At 51.3% G+C, this 21,417-nt stretch overlaps 1 protein-coding gene across 1 annotated transcript; it reads left to right on the top strand.

Annotated features, from left to right (window-relative positions):
* Positions 1-254: 254 nt before the first annotated feature.
* On the top strand, positions 255-9,256 carry LOC114485516 (chromodomain-helicase-DNA-binding protein 2-like; the record flags this gene model as incomplete). Its single annotated transcript, XM_028487083.2, has 2 exons — positions 255-543; positions 5,673-9,256. Coding segments are annotated over 2 exons (623 nt in total), but the record flags the coding sequence as incomplete, so codon positions are not given.
* Positions 9,257-21,417: the final 12,161 nt, after the last annotated feature.

The raw sequence follows: 21,417 nt of genomic DNA, 5'->3' as shown, positions 1-21,417 counted from the left end.
AGGTAAGCAGGTGTAGAAAATGAAAAGCAGTAAAAAAAAAAAAAAGAAAGAAAGAAAGAAAATGAAAAACAGTGGTTCTTAAATTTCAGAAGGAGAAAGGTGAATTTTCTTTTGCCTTAAAATTTTGGGGAAAGAATTTTGGACTCATTACTTGTATGATAACCAGCAGCAAAAAGGCCAAGAAGGAAGAAATGTAGTGATTGTAACATGTGTCAGGCCTTTACAGTTTAAACTTTAGTGGAAGTGAAATGCAGCCAGTTCTTGGAATCATGAGATCATTATTTCTTTTTCTGCAGATCGAGGCGACTGGCAGAGGGAAAGAAAGTTCAACTATGGTGGTGGCAATAACAATCCACCCTGGGGTGGTGACAGGCACCATCAGTATGAGCAGCACTGGTACAAGGACCACCATTATGGGGACCGGCGACACATGGACGCCCACCGTTCAGGGAGCTACCGACCCAACAACCTGTCCAGAAAGAGACCTTATGACCAGTACAGCAGCGACCGAGACCACCGGGGACACAGGGATTATTATGACCGGTATGCAGAGGGCCCTCAGACACCAGGCACTGACCTCTGCCAGGGGCTTAGTATTTATAGGTGGAGAGACAAGCAACAGAAACTTAATGTATTTATCCATCAGATGCTCATCCTTACCATGTGCCTGAAGTCTGGTGCTGTGTTTCTGCCATCAAGACATCTTCAGAGTGTTGGGGAGAAATCATGATGTAGGCAGCTGACATTGTGTGCTGAGTAGACGGTTGAAAGAATGGATTTTTGTGTTTTTCCTGAGGGCTGAGGAAGAGGGGAGGCTGGTGATTCTTGGTTTGGGCCCTGAAGAGTCAGCTAAGCAGAGAGAGATGGACTAGGCATCACAGGCCCAGCCAAGGATAGGCCCCCAGGAAGGGATGCCCAGAAGATGAACAGGTTGGATGTGGGGGTGGGGCTTGAATGCCAAGTTACAGGTTTTAAGTTTTATTCTCTGGGCCAAGGAGCCATTTATGGTTTCATCATCACACTTGTGCAGGAGGAGTTTTCTCCATCCTGTGAGGAAATCTGGAGAAGTGTAGCCATAAAATATTAGAGTCTGCAACCAAAATGATTAAGCTATGCGCTACGCTGTTGGCCACACTAGGTGGGTCCCAGCCTGTGGTCCTTTCGTGCTAGGAGCCCACAGTTTAGCGGTCAAAGTCTTTTGAAGTTGTCCCTTCTCTACAACTATATATCATGATATGATGGGCCAAGGTTTTGTGAGAGTAGTTGTGAGAGTTAGCAAGTACAGGAAGGGCTGAAGAGGTTTTATCTATTCTTCTTAATTTCAGGACTTAGTTGTATTTTAGCTTCCTAGCAACTTTGGTTTCCCCTAGGCTAAAGACATGCTTTGACTGCACCTTGAATTTAATATAGGAAAATTTCATATAAACATCTCCATGTCCTGCCTTCTTTTGGAGGATCTGGTAACACCAGGCTGCTTTAGCACAGCAGCTGTGGCCGAGTAGCAACAGCTTCTGTTAGGAGGGGTCTGTACCCCTCACCCCTCACCCTGCTGTACCACCTTATCTGACTCCAGTGGGCATTTGCCCTACATTCTTTTGTGTAGATCTGTATTTCCATTTTGTATCATTTCTCTTCTGCCCGGAGGACTTTTGTTTTAGTGTGCGTCTGCTGGTGATAAATTCTTTTAGCATTTTTATGTCTGAGGAAATCTTTATTTTGTCTTCATTTTTGAAAGATATTTTCTTTTGGGTATAAATTTATAGATTGACACTTCCTTTCAGTACTTTAAAGATGTTCCTCTACTTGTATTGTTTCTGATGAAAAATCTGTCATCTTTATCTTTACTCCTCTTTACATAATATGTCTTTTTCTTCATCACTGGTTTTTAGCAATTTGATTATAATGTGCCATGGTATATTTTTCCTTATGTTTCTTGTGCTTGGGAATTCTTGGATCTGCACCTTTATCATTTTATCAGATTTGGAAAATTTTTTACCATTATTTCTTCAAATACTTTTTTCTGTTCCCCCACTCTCCTTTGAAGATTTCAGTTAGACCTGTGGTAGGCTGCTTGAATTTGTCTCACAGCTCACTGATGCTGGGTTTATTTTTTTTAATTGTGTTTTCTCTGTTTTATTTGGAAAGTTTCTATTGCTTTGTCTTCAGGTTCACTAATATTGTCTTTTTCTGTGTCTAATCTGCCTCGAGGCCCATTTATTGATAGTATATTTTGTATTTCTTACATTGTAGTTTTATCTCTAGAAGTTGCATTTGGGTCCTTTTTTTTTTTTTTTTTTTTTTTTTTTTAATCTTCCATGTCTGTCTTTGACCTTTTGAAATCTGGTATACAGTTTCAACATGGTATTTCTATCCTTGTCTGCTAATTCTATGATTTGGGTCAGTTTCAATTGATTGATTTATTGCCTCATTATGGGTCTTATTTTCCTGGTTCTCTTCTTTTTCATATTCTTTTCCATTATGGTTTATTACAGGATATTGAATATAGTTCCTTGTGCTGTACAGTAGGACCTTCTTGTTTATGTATTTTATATGTGGTAGTTTGTATCTGCTAATCCCAAACTCCTAATTTATTCCTCCCCCACATATTTTCCCCTTTGGTAACCATAAGTTTGTTTTCTGTGTCTGTGAGTCTCTGTCTGCTTTGTAAATGAGTTCCTTTGAATCATTTTTTTAGATTCCACATATGAATGATATCATATGGTATTTGTCTTTCTCTTTCTGATTTACCTTCACCTAGTATGATCTCTAGGTCCATCCGTGTTGCAGCAAATGACATTATTTCATTCTTTTTTATGGCTAAGTACTATTTCATTGTGTGTATGTACCACATCTTCTTTGTCCATTCATCTGTCAATGGACATTTAGGTTGTTTCCATGTCCTGGCTATTGTAAATAGTCCTGTTATGAACATAGAGGTGCATGTTCCTTTCTGAATTATAGTTTTGTCCAGATATATGCGCAGGAGTTAGATTGCTGGATCATATGGCAACTCTTATATTTAGTTTTTTAAGGAACCTCCTCTGTACTGTTTTCCATAGTGGCTGCACCAACTTAAATTCCCACCAACAGTTGCAGGAGGATTCCCTTTTCTCCACCCCTCTCCAGCATTTGTTACTTGTAGACTTTTTATTGATGGCCATTCTGACCGGTGTTATAGTTTTGATTTGCATTTCTCTGATAATTAGCGATGTTGAGCATCTTTTCATGTGCCTATTGGTCATCTGTATGTCTTCTTTGGAGAAATGTCTGTTTGGTTCTTCTGCCCATTTTTTGATTGGGTTGTTTGTTTTTTTTGTTATTGAGTTGTATGAGCTGTTTGTATATTTTGGAAATTAACTCCTTGTCAGTTGCATTGTTTGCTAATATTTTCTCCTATTCCATAGGTTGTCTTTTCATTTTGTTTATGGTTTCCTTTGCTATGCAAAAGCTTATAAGTTTTATTAGGTCCCATTTGTTTATTTTTGCTATTATTTCTCTATGCTGGGTAGTTTTTGATTAGATACCTAGTTAAGTGCTGGACATTTTTGTGTTCCTATAAACGTTCTGGAGCTTTGTTAATGAAACACAGGTTACTTGGAAACAGTTTGATTCTTTCAGATCTTGGTATTAGGATTTGTTAGGCAGAACTGGAGCAGTGCTCAGGCAAAGGCTCATGATTTCCCACCACCGAGGCAAGGACCCTCAGGGTACTCTACTAGTGCCCCTTGGATCTTGAGGTTTTCCCATCTGGCTGGTGAGAAGAGAACAGGCACTGTTCCAACTCTGTGTGAGCACAGAGCACTGGCATCTCATCCTTCTCAGTGTTTTTTTCTCCTGGCCTTTGGGTAGTTTCCTCACATATACACCCTGAGCGGTATCCAGCTGAACACTTGAGGGGGAACCTTTGGTGGTCTTTGAACTTCTTTCTCTTTGTAGAACTTGCTTCTCTTGCACTCTACACTTTGAACACCCCCACCCCAACTCAGGAAGTCTGGGCTTCTCCTGAGCCGGTGCTTGTAAGGCTTACCTCATTAGTTTCTCATCCCATAGGGATCGCGGTTCTTTGTTACATGACATCTGGTGTCTTGAAAAGCATTGTTCCATACATTTTGTCCCTTTCTGATTGTTTCAGCAGGAGAGTAAGTGTAGCCCCTATTACTCCATCTTGGCTGGAACATGGACAGTCTGTCTCTTTCCCTCCCTCCCTCCCTTCTCCTCTCCCTCTCCCTCCCTCTCTTTTATTCATGTGAAATTCACATAACAAATTAATTATTTTAAAGTGAACAATTCAGAGGCAGTTAGTACATTCACTGTGTTGTGCAAGCACCTCCTCTGTCAAGTTCCAAAACACTTCCATCACCCCAAAGAAAACTCTGTAACCACTAAGTAGTCATTCTCCATTCTTCTCTCTCCCTAGCTCCTGGCAACCACCAATCTTCTGCATTCTGTTTCTGTGGACTTACTTAGTTTTGATAGTTTGCATAAATGGAATCATACAGTATGTGGCCTTTTGTGACTGGCATTTTTGACGTTTACCATAATGTTTTAGAGGTTCATCCACATCGTAGCATGTATCAGTACTTCGTTTCTTTTCATGGGTGAATAATGTTCCAGTGTATGTACGTGCTACATTTTGTTTAGCCATTCATCCATTGATAGGCATTAGAGTTTTTCCACCTTTTGGCTCTTGTGAATAGTGCTACTGTGAACATGGTATATAAGTGTTTGTTTGAATATCTCTTTTCAGTGCTTTGGGGGGTATATACCTAGGATTGGAATTGTTAGTCAGTGGCAGTCCTATGTTTAACTTTTAAGGAACCACCAAAATGTTTTCTACTGCAGCTGACCTATTTTACATTCCAACCCAGCTATGTGTTAGAATTGCAATTTTCCCACATTTTCACCAACATTTATTTTTAGTGTTTTGAGTGTAGCCATCCTAATGGGTATGACATGGTATCTCATGGTAGTTTTGATTTGCATTTCCCTGGTGATTAATGCCCATTAAAGATGTTGAACATCTTTTCATGTGCTTAGTAGCCATTTGTGTATCTCCTTTGGAGAAATGTCTCTTCAGCTCCTTTGCCCATTTTTGAATTGTATTGTTAGTCTTTTTGTTGTTGACTTATACAGATTCTCTGTTAATAGTATATATAACAAGCAAGCAGTTTGCCATGGTCCTGACTAAAAATTTTAATATTCTTCACATTGAGTACATTTTAAAATAATTTAATTAACCCTGCACTTATTGTTGCATATTTAGGTTATAATTAGGTTATAATTTTTGCTGTTACTAATAACTTACAAAATAATATCTGTGGCTCTTTTTCTCCTGGGCTGGGTCGAGGAACATGAGATGTTTGTAGATCTTGCCAGTTTTCCTGAAGGGAATGTGAGTTTACAAAGCCATCAGTGATTCAAGTGTGTACTTGTTTCACTGCAGACTTGATGAGGCTTATGTCATTTCATAGGCTGTGTTTTGCCAATAAGTATAAAATAGCCCTTTGTTACTACTTTAGTTTTGTTTTTTTCGATTCCTAGTAATGTAAGTATTTGCCTCAGTTTCTGGAAGCGTCCTTAAATATGAGTGCATGAGGAAGAGCCAGTGGATGACGGAGGAGGGGTGGGAATCCGGCTTTGGTCTCCAGCTGATCCTTGCATCTCTGTTTCAGGCACCATCACGACTCCAAACGGAGGCGATCTGATGAATTCAGGCCTCAAAATTACCACCAGCAGGATTTCCGACGAATGTCTGATCACCGCCCCCCTATGGGCTACCACGGCCAGGGACCCTCGGACCATCACCGCTCTTTCCACACAGACAAATTGGGGGAGTATAAACAGCCCCTCCCCCCTCTGCACCCCGCAGTCTCAGATCCTCGCTCGCCCCCTTCTCAGAAATCTCCTCACGATTCCAAGTCACCCCTGGATCATCGGTCTCCTTTGGAGAGATCACTAGAACAGAAAAACAACCCAGATTATAACTGGAATGTTAGAAAAACATAAAGGACAGTTCGGAAAGAAGGGGAGTTGCAAGAGTCATTAAGCACCTGGATGTTTTTGGTCTGATCCACAGGAGCCAGTTATCTAGACCAGTGATGGCGTTTCTGGACACGCTGCTGCTGTCAGCTCGCCGCTAAAGGAGCACTTCAGGGAGTGGGGGGCCTTTTGCTCGGTCCAGCTTTGATTTGGGTCACCACTCCCGCACTTGGGCACCCCATCCCATTCCAGCCTTGTCCTGGCCTCCCACTTTGATGGGTGCTAGGAGGAAGAGGTGACGTTTTGTCTACCAGCTTCACGGGCTGTTCCCCAGTGAAGGAAGAAAGGATCTTGGAGTCGTGAATGTTTTATCACCAGGGCTGGCGCGCCCTGGACCTTGGCGCATGGTCGGGGAAAGCGCGTGTGCATGAAGGCTGCCGGGACCTGCTGGACAGCACGGGGTTTGGTTCACCATGATGTGATGGATGCTGCTGTTGGGGAGCGGGGCACGGGGGCGAGCGGGTGGGGTCTCGCATCATAGGACTTGAAGGGGAGCAGGTACCCCCCTCAAACGTGTTCTTGGGAGAAGTGACACTCGGCCTCATCATGTGACACCTGTGGTGCTGGGGGCGTGGGGGACGGGGAAACACTTCCACAGCGGCCGCTTCCCCACCAACACTAAGTTTTCCCACACTGTACATTTCAAAGGTTTGGTCTCCCAGGTGGGCCTCGTTTGCCCCCTGTGCCAGGGAAAGTAGGGCCTGTGCAGCTGACTTCTGAGGGCTGTGAGTTGGGCAGCATTGAAGTGGGCGTGGGTCCTGTTTGGTTGGGAGTGGGCTGCACGCAGGGCAGGCGGGGCGAGGGCTGGGTGTGTGTGGCCAGTGCGCTGGGATCCCTGGTGGATTCTGATTCCTGGGATGAGGGGTGACGGTCCTGGGCCTGGCGAGGGGGGAGCCGAGGGAGCTGGCTTGCTGACGAGCTGGTTGCTGGCAGCACCAGGGCGGGCTGCTGGGGAGGGGCGGACGGGTCTCCCAGCCTGGGGGTTGGTAGTGCGGCAAGTGGGGGAGGGCCAGCGTGGCAGCCGGTCACCATCCAAAGCTGCGTCGGAGTTCCCTTCGCCCAGCTTGAAGAGGTAAGATTCCGCAGAGTCACACATCTCCTGCCGCTCATGTGGTGGGTGACAGATGCAAGTAAGTTGCCTGTGGTGAACACGTTTCCACTGCTAGTTGGAGATCATTCGAATTGAACTCAGTATCTTTTAGAATGAAATCAAGTTAAGTGTAAGCCTCAGTTCATTTTTTTTTTTTTCCAAAACAGGAAGCATCCAAGGACAGGGTAACTGAGCTGTAGATAGAGTCAGACTAGAGTTGAATTGAGTCAGGATGGGAGGCAAGTTGGTTACATTTGTTAAGGAGGCTCCTTTCATTTTACTGGTTCTGGGGCCTTCCGTTCTGTTCACTTTAAATATAACTTGCCAGTAATTGTTAAGAGTATTCAAAGGCCTTTCTAGATGGAGATAGAATAACTGACTTGAACATACAGTGTGCCTATATGTGTCCAGGCTCAGAGCTGCTGGAAACCCTTCCATTGGGCATATACAGGGTTAAACTCCCCGCACTAACCCGAGGGGCTTCATAAAATCATTATCACTTGCTGGTATCCTGGGCAGCACCATTAATGCCTTTACTGTTGCCTCACCAGTGAGGCAGAGGTGGCTTTGGGGGGCCGTCACACTCTGCTTCCCAGAGCGTCCTCAGCCTCGCCTGTGCTGAGGTCCATGTGAGAGTCTGGGTCCGCACAGCTCGTGAGGGGAGCTCAGTGGGCCCACCACTTCCTGATCTATTTCTCCTCCTGATACTTGGCGTCGTTCACCCTGGGCTTGTACGACACGTGCCCAGAGCACAGCCCCAAGGGACCACAGAGGAGCCCCTGGCCACTGTCACCCCAGTGAGGACGTGTGAGACTGCTCCGTGGGGTAAGATAGGAAATCATGCCTCTGCTTTGGCTACAGGTTGGGCTCCTTGCCAACAGTGCTGACACTACCTGTGTTTGTCTTGCTCAGGCCAAAGGGGAAGGGCAGCCTGGCTTGCAGATCCTTGAGCCATCAACGGGCCCTGGAGGTGGGCAGGGTGGGCCCTAGCACGGCTTCCCCTGTGGGAAGTCGGGTCGTGTCCTTTCAGTTAGAGGAGGCCAGGAGGAGGAATTGGAGGGCCTGCATTTCAGTGCTTATCAAGGTTTTTTGTTTTTTTTTTCCCCTGAAGTTGTTGGTAGGAGATGTTATTCCCAAAGATGTCTCATCATGAGGAAAAAGGAACTTACTTTTGTTCACATTCAGGATTTTTAGTGCCATATGATGTAGCAAAAGGCAGTGTCAGCCAGGTCAGTATTAAATTGATTATGAAAAGTACAGTATCCCCATAAAAGCATCTATTTTAGGTGTCGGAGTATGTTTGAAGGGTGGGTTGGGAGAGAGGAGGCATTTCCTCATTGTCCTAAATCAGTATGAATACTGTATGCTTATATCAAAACCAGAAATTTGCACAGGTAGGAATTCTCTCACTTGTGGATGGGAGAAGCTGCCCCCGGAATCTTTGAGGATGGTATTCCATGGAGCCTAGCTTTGAAAGATTTAGTTATTAGGTAGAAAGAGCAGGGGCTGAGGAAGAGGGAGGTTGAACAGAACCCAGAACCTGAACAGAAACCCGGATTCACGTGTATGTCCTAGTCCTGGCAGAGGACACGGTAACTCCAGACTCGTCCCCGCCGTCTGTCACTGGCTCCGGGCTCCCCTTCCTTTTAGTCATTCCTTAACGCTCTTTGATGGGAACCCAGAACACTTCTCACGTCCTGCTGCAGACACTAGCCTGATGTCTGAGAGCCGCATCAGGGTGCGCGGTGCAAACACGATTCAGTTATGAATTCACACAGTGACACTGAAATCCTACAGACCAAAACCAATGCGTCAGCAGGAGTGGTGGCCGGGGGCCCAGCACCAGCGCTCGCTCCTCTGGCTCATCCGAGGGCTGCCGTGTCGGGCGAGGAGAGCCAGGCGAAGGGTCCAGGCTGCTTTAGTCCATCTGTGTCCCACTCGGTTGGGGGCAGATGGTTTTTCTTTATTGTAAAATTGTGGACTTTTAAAACCTGTTGACTAAACAGTAATTAATTTATATTTGTGAAAAATGCCACTGTCCTAGTGATTTCTGATGTAAATAATGTTGTTTATATAGTATGTATTAAATTTTCCTACATTGTAAAACTGCTGTACTTTTGATTCTTGTATATTAAAAAGTGTTACTAAGGATTTTTAGAATTGGGCGAACACGTTGCATTGCATTGGCCGGACCCGCGACTGTGCATGCCTCCTCGTCTCCCTTCCTTTGGTTGCTAGGTCATCAGGATTGACAGCCTTGTGAAATGGAGCGTTTTAAAGTTGCGTCTCTCCCCCCTACCCAGGCCCAGTTGTGTTGTCGGGTCCAGGTCCTTTCACCACACGTTCTAGTTTTTCTCTGAGTAGCTGAGGCTGAAAGTCCCCCGGCCCAGCAGCAGTCGTCTTAGCCCGAGTCCCTGCACTTGATGAGGAGTTTCCGCCAGTGGCTGAACAGAGCCGCCCTCAATTTCGCATGTTGGTCGTGCCGGGAGGGGAGGATCCCGGGGAGGCCCGTGCCCATCAGCAGGGGTCCCGCAGCACCCCCGGCAAGAGGAAATCAGAACACCGGGTCTGCCAGCCTGCAGCCTTGAGGGTAATTTTATGGTTGGGTTGTATATTCTTGAAGGGGGGGAAAGAGCACTTTATAATGGAAACACTGACACAAATGTTAACGAGCATTTGGCACCGGGGCTGGCCCAGCTCCTGCGAGCCCCAGACAGAGGAAGGGTGGCACAGCCGCGGCTGGAGAGCTGTCTGAATAGGAGGCGGAGAAGTTTGCCAGACCCAAGGGGTTTTGCTAATACATAGGTGACTCTGAAACCAAACTTCAGTCTTCGTGAAGGTCTTAATTGCTGATAACCAAATAAACCCGTGTGTCTGCTCAGGGCTGAGGGGTTAACTCCTGTGACTGTCAGCCCAGGACACGTGGTTGTAGGGAGCCTCGCCCGCCTGGTGGTGCCAGGGTTTTAGTGCATATGCAGTGGGAGTCAGAGACTCAAGAGCTGAGGGGTCTTCCTGCCTATAAACTTAACTCACAATCGTGTTGCAACTCACAGCTCGGCTGGAACAACTTTGGGAAATTTTAAGAACAAGTGCAATAATCAGCTTATGATTTACAATAGCCACCAGGCTTCTAAACTGACCGCTGCCAAAAAACGCCTGCCTTTTACTGGAAGGAGCAGGCCCACGCCCCTCCCCGCTCCCTGGCAGGGCCTCACACATCTGGCATCAAGGCAAGTCCTTCTCAATTAGCGCCAACAGAAAGGTCACTTATTGAAACACAAGGCCCCGCAGTGTGCCAGATCTGTGGCTCTGGGTTCCAACCTGTGGCTCTTAAAGGAGCAGGACCAGGTTTGTCTTGGAGGCAGCCTTTCCATCACGTTTTGAGACTGGAAAGCTACTGGGCTCATGTCACCTCCCAACCTGCATTTGTTCTGCTTTGTGAAGTGGAGAAGAGACATGGCTCATCGGAATAAATGCTCCTTATCCTGTAGAAACCGGGGCCCTGGTGGGTCTGCCCCCTGCTGCTGCTGGTGGGGTCCTACCCTGGGCTGAGTCTTGGGGATTCCTGGTCAGTTCTGTGCCGTGTGACCGGGCTTTATGTGGAACACAGGCAAGTCTCTGACCTACAGACTTCCAGCCTCGAAGATGGGCAGATTGACAGCCACTTCCTGGGGCCAGAGCTGCCCCGCAGAGGGTTCATACGTGCTGTCTTTTTCTTAATGTCTTTTGTGATCCAAGAGGGAATTGTTGTCACTAAAGCATGGTCCCCACTGACCCCATGCACTGGGTTGGCCTTGGGGGGTAGGGATGGTCTAGGAGGGGGGCAGGGAAGTTGGTGTCTTGTCTTCTTTGGTCCTTCCCTGTGTGCAGTAGGGCAGGTGCATTTTTCACCTTCATTTGCACACGAAGCAGGCAGCTCCTAGGGTTAATGTGGTTTGTAAGTGAGAGCTCCAGCTGTGGGAAAGGAAGAGGTTTGCAAGCCCCGGGGGACCACCCGGAAGGAGACAGCATCCATCAGTTCTCAGCTGGGGAGGGTGCAGGTAGAGGAGGGGAGGTCGGGGGTACCTAGGATGTAGCAGCCCTCGCCCTGGGGCCGGCCAAATAATTGGAGCTGCCTGTCTTGGGAGCCCGGGAAAGAGGCTTCTGCAAAGCCTGCTCTGGGCGATTAAACCCAAGGAGGAAGGCCCAGCAGGGACTGGAACCATCTAAACACGGAGACAAGGCTCCCAGTCTGGTGGGGGAGACACAGCTGGGACTAGACAGACATGAGAGAGAGGTTCTCCCCGTGGGCCGGGCCCTGTTCTAAGTGGTGTGGATACGCACAGGAAGGATGGGGCCCTGCCCTCTTTGAGTTGATTTCCTAGCTGGGGGGATTGGGGAGGCAGACCCTAGGCAAGCGAACAATAAGAGGACACAAGGTCTGATAAATACCAGGGAGAAAAGAGCCAGGAGATGAGTAGAGGGCAGGGGTCCAGGGAACGTGTGAGGACCAATGGGAGGCGTGGGTCTGTGAGGTGCACAGACTTGGCTTTGAACCAGCTGGCGTTCTTGGGCGACCTTGCTGCCTCTCCAAGCCTCAGACTCAAAAGTCCGCATGAGAGCCCTTGGTCAGGCTCTGGTGACCTGAGTGAGGTCCCTGAGGGGTCCCTGATGGGCTCGGCATCTGTCGATATTATCAAAGGGGGACGCTGGGACATCCTGAGGCGCTGGGGAGCTGCACCTGGGAGACGACTCTTGCCACCCAGCTGGGGTCTGCGTTGTGTGTTTTGGGATCAGCTACCGTTCTCCGATGGAGGGCCCTGAGCGAGTATGGTTCTAGAACTGTCCTGCAGGGGGCAGCAGATTTCCACTACAAATGGCCTCTCTCTGCCACTACCTGAACCCAACCCGGGGAGGGCTCAGCCGTCACTCCCCTGCCCCCTGGGGGCCGTTCTCCTTGGTTGTGAGCCCACACTGGAGCCAGAGACCTGGAGGCACCTTGTCCCTGCCGGAAGTGTGATGGGGCGGGGACACAGGAGAGGGCTAGAGGCTGCAGGGAGAGGCTGGCCTCACCTGCCTCCACCAGCAGGAGGCCCCGGGGCCGTGCTGCCCCGCCACCGCCCAGCCTCAGGAGGGGCCTCAGGCAGCCGGGTGGGCTCTCCGCCGCCCAGGGTTGACGGGGCAGCCCTGCTTCATGGTCACCTCCAGCCATCCTTCAGGGATACAACAGGCTCCTCCCAGCTCCAGCCTCTCCCGCCTCCCACCTCCGTGTGGCAGGAAGAGGGTCTACCCTGAGCCACAAGGCCCAGGCATCACTCTGCAGCTCCCCTGTGACCTTCCCCTTAGCTCTAAGCTCACTGGTTTGGGTCCGAGGCCGCGGGCAACAACCTGCCCTGCTGGCCACGCTCATCTTCTCTGTCTCCCTGAGCCCCTGGCTGCAGCCAGCCCAAACTGCTCCTGCAGCCTCAGATATTTGAGGGTCTGCTTCTAGGCCACTGTCCCCCTTTTCCCCACCTCCTTCACCTCCGCGTGCCTGTGAATCCTGTTCAACCTCCAGATGCAATTCAAGCTTGGTTTCCTCTGAGCAGCCTTCTCTGACCCTGCTGTCCCTGTCCCGTTCCTGTCTGTCCCTTCCTGGTGCCCACAGATGCCATCAGAGCCCCTGGCATACTCTGTTGCCCCCATGTTGTCATAGCCACCATGCCCCCCTGGAAAAGTGGGGCTCCCAGCGGGGACCAGGTTTCCTTCACCTCCAGCTCCGAGTCCTGACTCCGCATGGGCCCTGTGGGTGCTGGGCTTGAAGCCTTCTCTTGTGAGGTGCCCAGAGAGGGGACCCGGGGAGAGGAGGGCCGGGGTGCTCCCTTCCCTGGAGGATGAGTGGGCTGGGGGCTCAGGCCAGAGTTCAGGTCCCAGTCGGCAGGCCTCCTGGACCAGGGGGACATTTAAAGCAGTTAGAAGCCAGTTCTGGGCAGTAGAACAGCTTCCCCATGGCTTCCTGGGCTGCCGGGCATTAACCCTTCATTTGCTGGATTTTTAGAATCTCCAGAGAAAGGACTGGAAGGATGATGAGGCTTTAGAAGCCTGGAGCGAATATTAAGTAGAGGCAATTTACTAGCCATGATGGTATCATTTCAGCATCGTAGCTCCTGGAAGGGTGGCTATGCTGCGGCAGGCATGTGGGTTCCTGGAACCCGGCTGCCTCACCCGGGGAGGGAGGTGCCCAGGCCCGGCCTGGGGCTCGCTGTACCAGGCAGGAGGGTGAAGAGGCAGCAAGGTCTGGGGTGGCAGCAGCAGGGTGGAGAGCCTAGTGGACTCACACAGGAAGGGCCCCAAGGCCCGGGGAGGAGACCCAGGGCCCTCATAGCAGCCTGGCTGACAGCATGGGTACCAGAGAGAATGTCTCATTTCAGATCAGGCTGCACTCCAACTGCTGTGACCTGGGCCAGGTGTTAACCTTGGGGGAAGGGGGGGAAGTGTCACCCATTTGATGGGGGAGCAATGCCCGGCCGTGTGCTAAGCACCATGCAGGGGGAACCTTAACTGCTGTGGCCAATTCCTTGGGGCCGCTGGTCCTCAGCATGGACCATCCTGGCCTGGGCCTGGTGATCTCTGGTGATCTGTCCTGAGGCCCAGCCCACTCCTTGCCCTCCCTGCCCTGGAGAGGCTGGAGATAAAGGCTCTGCGGGCCTCCCTGCCTCTTTTTGGGGCCACCTCTTCCCACATTGCTCTGGGCTTCTGTGGTCCCCAACCCCCCACCCGGGGCCTCTCTGCCTACCTCTCTGAACCCCATGTCACGTCACTCTGTCCCCTGCACAGAGCCTCACGGCCCCCTTCACCTCCTGAGTTCTGCTCTGACAGTGGGTGTGGATAGGAATCAGATAGCTAACTGTCGCCCGACTAGGTCCTAGTTCAGTGTTTCCTGAACTTGGGGCCAACAGATGTATGGTGGGGAGGGTAGTCTTTTGAGATCTCTAGAAGCATTGAAATTTTTGTATGTTTTCATATTGATGGACATCTTCTTCAATCAACTGAAGCGAATCCTGGGTCATTGGGAAGGGCAGGAGGGAGAAAGGAAGCCGGGACTGGAGGGGTGTATTGGAGCAGAGGAATCAGTGCTACTTCCCCGGGGGGACAAGGGAACTCACACCCGAGACGGGCTTCCCAGGGTCAGAAGACTGAAAGGCAGGGGGACAGATGACAGGCAACTGAGCTGGGGAGAGCCTGGCCCGGACGCTTCCACCTCCGCCCTCCATCGCACGGAGAGGGCCCACTTAGTGTCTGCAAAACATCACCCATTTCTTAAATTAATGCCGTCCCTTTGCGTTTTATTGGTTTTGTAGTTTTGTATGGGCTTAATTAATAAATATCTTGATTTTATAGTTGAAAGGAGCTATAATTACAAAGATTCTCTCCCTATCCTCATTAATTATACAATGAACTCCAGCCCTGGAGGGCCTGGGGAAATAATTGGCCCCTAGAAAGCATCTGTATGTTATGTATCTTTGGGAACCCTGAGTTGATCATGGCCTTGACTTGGGTGTGAGTGAATAAAGCAGCTTGAGTGATAGGCCCGTGAGCAGAACAGAGGGTTGGTTACTGGGTGCCAGGCTCTGGGCCTGTTGTTTATTGTGTTTTCTCGTTGAGTCCTCACCAAATTGCCATGAGGTCAGATTTATCCCCATTTTCCAAGTGGGGATCCTGAAGCCCAGAGACTTGAAGTAACTTGCCCAAGATCACACAGCTAAATGGTGGAGCTCAGATTCCACCGCGGCTCCTCCCGCCTCCAAAGGCCGAGCTTGTCCCTGCCTTGTTCAATGGCTTCTCCGACTGTCACCCAAGTGCCTTTGACTGGTATTATCTTATTCTCCCGACGGCCCTGTGACCCAGTCCTAGTCCCTCCCCAGGACTGGAGAGAGAGGCTCAGGGGCAGCGTGTGATGCCTCAAGGCCAGAGAACAAGGCGAGCAATGTGAGGACCAGCGCAGGGCCATTTCCCACCGCCGTTCTCATCCCCTCCCCACTCTGTTACACCCTCTGTAAGTCATCCGGGGAGGGCGGCCACACTCCTGGGAGCGCTGCTGTGTCCCCAACACCAAGCACAGCCCCAGACACGGCATAGGGCCTCACTGAACGTGTGTGGACTAAATGAATGTGTCCCCAAACCCACACCATGACCGGACACCCAGGGGAAGCACCAGCCGGTGTCTGGGTGTCTGTGCAAGGACCCAAGAGAGAGAGAAGGGAAGGTTAGACCCACCCAGTCAGCACCCAGAGGGAGGGGCCTGGGCACTTCCTGGAGGGATTCACCGCCCCCTTCCACCCTGACCATCAGCGAAGGGCAGGATGTGTCAACTCACCGAGGCAGATGCTGGAGTTGCCCTGCCCGGCTCACCTTGGCATTAGTCCCTGGTGGTCCAGGCCCCCAGCCTTGACTTGAGGGCCACCTGGGAGCCCTGCTGACCAAGCCCCTCTGATGGAGCCCAGGATTCCAGTCCCCTGAGCTTCGGGAAGGAGGCGGCGGGAAGGGGGCTCCTCTGTGACAAATCAGTCCTTGGATCAAACACTTGGCAGGGCGCCTGGCACACGGCAGGTGTTCAGAACACGTAGCTGTCATGGCACTGGCTGGAGACTCCAGTCCCCAGGCATTTGGGAGTGGGGTCCTCACCAGCAGCTGGATCATGTCTGGGATTGCTAACAAGGCCGACCCCAACCTGGGAAAGCTGATGGCCGCCCCTGGACCAGGGTGACCCAGCCGAGACCCCACAGGCACCACGGGCCGTCTCCTCCTTCGACCCCAAGCCTCTCAGGCTTCAGGTCTGGCGTACCTTCTTTCCCATCCTCTTTCTCTTCAGGGTCTGTTGAGGTCCCCCTACCTTCCCAGCCTCCAGGTGGGGGTCTGGCCCCCTGCTTCCCCCAGGACCAGAGCCTGGGCTTGATGCCACCCCTGTTTTGGGGCTCCCCAAGGGAGGAACAGGTGGGTGGCATGGGGTTCACCTGGAAACCAGGTCGATGGCATCTGCCTGGTAGGGCTGTTGTGAAAATGGTCAAAGGAACTGCACGTTCAGGGCAGGTGTGGACGTACGCATTTTGTCTGCAGGAAGACCACGTGAGGACACGCGGTCATCATCCCTCGTGGCTGAGAGAGCTGAGGCTGAGAATGATCTCACGTCACCCCCCGTCACACAGTCAGTAGGTGGGTGAAGGGCTGGGATCCTGGGCCAGGTCTGGTCCGGAGCCTGGGCTCTTCTCTCTGCCCAGGTGTCCCCCTGCCCCCACCACTGGTCATCCAGACCCACCCAACCCAAGGCACACACCCCCTGCCCCCAGGTGAGGGCCTGGCCTTGGGCAGGGCGGGGCTGGTCAAATGGACCAAGCACTTGCACTGCTCCCTTGAGGGTGTGCTTTGGAGACGGCCTCTCCACCCATTTCCAGCTCTCTTAATACTTTAGAGGCCTGCTTTCAGGGGTGTCCCCCTCAGCCCCAGCCAGTTCACCCACGTTAATAAAGTGCCCAGCCCCGGAGACAGCGGATACTGTTGCTGGACTTGTGCACAAAAGGAGCTTGGAGTGAACTTGAGACCCAGGCCCCAGACCATTTCCAGCAGACCTTTCCAAGCATGTCTTTGTTCTCCCCAGGCAGATCTGCTTGGCCAGACAGTTTGCTCTGGCTAAAGGGGCCGGCCTGGGGAGGGCCCTGCTTCCTGCAGGAGGGAGGGACGAAGCAGGACAGGAGGAGTTCAAATGCGGAAGAATCTGTGAGCCTTCCCAGCACTGCTCTGGGCAAGGATGGAGTGATGCCCGGCGACACGCCTGCCTCGGCCTCGGGGATCCAGGCTGCCTGGGATTGCGTTCCCCGGCTCCAGAGACACCCTTGCCCCCAGCACATCATGCCTTGCACACCTGCTGCCCGTTGCAGTTTCTTAATTAAGTCCATCCTTCTGGGACCTTCTGAGCATGTTCATTTCTGTTCCTCTCCTTCAGGGCTCTTGCACCAAACCCACGTCAGAGGCAGGAAGGGATTAAATGGTCAAAGGTGCTGAAAAGCCTGGAAAGGTGGGGAAGGTAGCTAAGAGGGAGCTGTTGAAACAGGTGGTAGAGTCTTTGGTCCCACTGATTCAGGAGGTGATGATTTCCCAGGGACCACGGGCACCTCCCTGGGATTAGGGGTCCTTAGACTCCTGATTGGTGCCGGGGGTTCCCACTGACCACTGGCCGGAACACCAAGCTTCTTCAGCCCATGTGGGAGCCCTTGAATTGTTTTAAGAGTCTAAGTAAGGCCAATCAGACCAAAGAGATGTGATTCCTGGGCCATATTCAAGAGATGAGCACATGGTAAAGGACCGTGAACCAAGCAGGGCCCCCGCCCTGAGTGTCTGGTGGGAGACAGGTATGTGAGGCTAAGGGTGGGCCTTTTCTTCAAGGCTCCCTCTCTCCAGATCTCATGGGTCAGCCGGGGAGCGGGCGGGCGCAGGGGCCCTCCTGGTGTAGGAGCTGCCCCAAGGAGGCTTGCTGCAGGAAGGAGTCCGTGAAGGTGGTATGAGCTGGGGGGATGAGATGCGGAGGGGCTGACACTAGTTGGGGTCTGTGGTTTCCTTGGTGCTTCCTTCCGTGTTCTCTCTCGTTTTTGCCTGTCTTCCCAAGAACCTCTGCAGCAGGACCACCAGCTTCATCTGGCAGATGGGGAAACAGGCCACAGGGCCCGTGGCCGGCAAGGCCACCACTTGAAGGGGATTTGTTCCAGTCCACAGGGCCTCCAGCACATCATCTGGTAGCTGTGGGGAGTAAGTATGCCCCTCCCAGGCTTCCCTCCTATTCTCTGAACTTCCTTTTTTCAAATTTTAGCATCGTCCTCCTCAGGATCAGAACTTTGGTCCATGCGTAATTGGGTATTTGCCGTAAAGCCCAATCTTAGTAAAGCCAGCTGTCCTGGGCCACCCAACCCACCAGGCTCCCAAGATTCTGTTGGGTCTTGGCCTTCAGATGTCTTTATTCCCTGAGTGACAGCCAGGAGACCCCTGCCAGTCCACTTACCAACCATGGCTTTGCAATTGGCTCGTTCAAACGTAACACATTTCCCTTTGGGAGGTTTATTCTGTGAGCGTTGCACTTCTTAAGAAGTTTTTCTTGGATGTTTTGTCATTTAAATTGAAAAATTATGAACAATCCAGCTGCGTGTGCTTTCTAACGTGTCCTAAAGTAAGATTTGGATGTCGGAGTCCCGGACCTGCTCCTCCTGTGGTCCTCCCGGGCTCGGTAAATGACACCACAGCTTCCCCGGGTGCTGAGCCCACACACCTGGAGGCAACACCTTGGTCCGCTCTCAAGTTCTCTCACGCCCCAAAGCTCCACCTTCACATTGAACCCCAAAGCCCATCATTCGTGCCACCTCTGGCTCTGCCACTGCCCTCCCACTTCTGGCTGGCTTTGTGCCGCAGCCCCTGACGTCTTTTCTTCCCCACAGTGATCCCACTCTTTGCTGGAATGATTCCTTTAAAACCAGAGTCCAACCCGTCTCCCCACGCTCAGAGCCTGCTAGCAGCTTCCTATGGCAACTAGAATAACAAGGCCTGTCCTGCTCTGGCTGCCTGTGGCCTCACCCTGCACCCTGATCCATGCACCTGGCTTCCTGCAGCCCACACTCTCTGGGCTGCTGCTGTGCCAGGGCCTCTGTGCTCACCGTTCCCTGTGGAGAACGCTCTCCCCAGATCTTTGCACGGCCCGTTCTCCGGATTCACACAGGTGAACTAGTCCAAGGTCCCCGCTGACCCCACCGGAGAGGAAAGCCTCTCCCCACCATCCCCCAATCCAGGGTGCATCTCTCTCGGGTCCTTTGACCCATGAACCTTTTCTTCATGTTGCTGTCACATGGGACATTCGCTATGTAACTGCTTGGTTAGGGACCTGTCTCGCCAACAAGAACGCAAGGGAGTGTGTACAGATCTCTGTCGCATCCCCCCAGCACCCGCGATCATGAAAGAGTTATCCAATGAATCAAGGAACACGGGCAGTTGCAAAGGGAGGAGATGGCCATTTCTGGTGGCCTCTTCATGCTGCCAGGGCGCCACGGCTCCGTGTGCAAGGCAATTTATGAGCATTAGCTCATTGGATTTCTGTAATGGCCTTCCTTGGGAGGTAGGTACTCATAATTCCATTTTACAAAGAAGGAATCCAAGGTTCAGAAAATCCAAGGGAGACCACACAGCGACGGGCAGAGCCAGTTTGGATGCCAAGCCAGCCTGCCATCTGAGACCAAGTCCCCCCCCGCCAGTCCGTGCAACCTCCTGCTCCACCCTGCGCGCTGGCATTGCTCTGATGAGCCCCACTCTGCCTGGCTCAAATGGGTCAAATGGGTTCTCGGTAAGCGGGGGTGGGGGTGGGGGTCAGAGCGCGGAGAGGGGCCCGCAGCTCCATCTGCTAATGCGTTTACCTCCAGGCTGACTCGCCCCGGCTGAGCTGGCACAGAATCGTCTCTGCTCCAAACCCAGCCTGCGGAGTAAGATGAAGCTGCTTCTTGGGAATCATTTAGCTCACGACTCTGTGTTCCATATTCATGATGAAATGCAAATTTCCATGTTCACGAGGGCAACTAGTAGCATGGTACTTGGAAAAGAATTCCAGCTGGTTAAGTTTAGGGTCCTGAACAAATTCCAAACCAAGACTCTTTTCTGGCCAGGGCCGCAGCTTTTTCATCTGATGGTGGATGAGATTTTTCTCTCCCGTGTGCCCTGGCCCTGGCTTCTCAATTATCTGTTCTTCTGCGCTGGCCAAGTGCCAACAGCCCTCGTTGGTTCCCCACCCCCTGCATGAGTATTCATTTCATCCCACTTTCTAGTGAGGCTGAAAGGCCTATCAATTTGGGTGACCGGGTAAGATGTGTGGGGATGTCCCAGCCTTGTTTTGTCCCTTCCAGGATGGTTCTTCCTCCCAAAGCCCGGACTCCTGTGTTCTCTCTGGGAGCCTGCTTAAGAACAGGGCTCTAGAAAGCTCTGCCTTCCTATTTTTAGCTTCCTCCTCGGCTTGGGATTGGTGTACATGCTCTCTGGTTTTCTCGGTTTACCTCCCTCCCGAGCTTCCAGGGTCCACGTGGCCCTCTCCCCTCTCCTTTCACCCACCATCTCACTTAACCCCTCTTGCTTTGGGATAATAGTGACACCAACACTGGACTCTCACTGTGCGCCAGGCCCTGTCCTTAGTACTTCACAGGAATTAACTCACTGAACCTTCAAACAACCCTATGGGATGGACACTCCCCACTTTACAAAGGAGGGGATGCAGGCTCAGAGAGGTTGACTCGCCCAAGGTCACAGAGCTAGGAAAGTGGAGAAGCTGGGACGTGGCCTGGCTTAACTGGGCTGCTATTCTGCTGCCTGGTATTTATTATAAACAGCAGGGACTTTGGGGGCAAAACAGGCCGAGGTGTACATGTTGGCCCTGCCCTTGCTAAGGAACCCTAGGCCAGTCAGTCCATCTCCCCGAGTCTCTCTTTTTTCCATCCGTAAAATGGGCATGCATTTGTTCTTGACTCACTGGATAACTTTAAAAGATGAAATGTGAAGACCTGGCCTCAAGCAAGCTTCAGTCCTGTGCACACTGATGGACCCTCTGCAGTGCCACCACCCTTTCCCTGGGCTGCGGGCAAGGAGGGGGACCTCTGGGGCGGGAGGCAGCCACAGTCCCAGCTCTGGGGTCCTAGACTGATGGACTCCTCCTGGATCTCAGGTCAGCCCACCCAACCTCATCCCAGAAGGCCCTTTATGTCCCTCCTCCATGTGATCATCTGTCTTCAAGATGGTTCCAGCTTCGCGAGGGAACCTGGAACCCTCAAGCCCCAAAGGCAGTTCATCGCAAGGAGAAAAAGTAATTTTAGAGAAGCAGGGGGCTTTGGTTGTTTAATTGCTTCTCCTTCTGCAGGCATTCACAACACTCAACTCACACACACACACGCGCGCGTGCGCTGCCCGCTCCCCTTTCCCTGGTACACACACTGTAAGGGGGCAGCCACAACCAAAGTCAACCCTCCACCCCCAAAGGAACCAAAGTCCGTTCGGAAAACAAACTCCAACACATAGTCCAAAAGAAAGTAACAAAACAAAACAAAAAATCCCAAACTTTACTTGCATTTAGCCATTAATAAATAATTTACAGTATATACACGCGGTGACACTCCACACAGGTCGCAGACACGGGACACAGTGAGGGGCCCCCACTTCCAAGCAGAACGTGATCAAACACAACCAAAATAAAGTGCTTCACTTTTTACTTCCAACATAGGGACCATCTAAAAACCAGCAGGGAGGGGCCGGGGCTGCGC

Source organism: Physeter macrocephalus, unplaced genomic scaffold (genome assembly GCF_002837175.3).
Source record: "Physeter macrocephalus isolate SW-GA unplaced genomic scaffold, ASM283717v5 random_1664, whole genome shotgun sequence".
Classification (NCBI taxonomy): Eukaryota; Metazoa; Chordata; class Mammalia; order Artiodactyla; family Physeteridae; genus Physeter; species Physeter macrocephalus.
The sequence above is the reverse complement of the archived record's forward strand: the minus strand, read 5'-3'. Positions and strand labels throughout refer to the sequence as shown.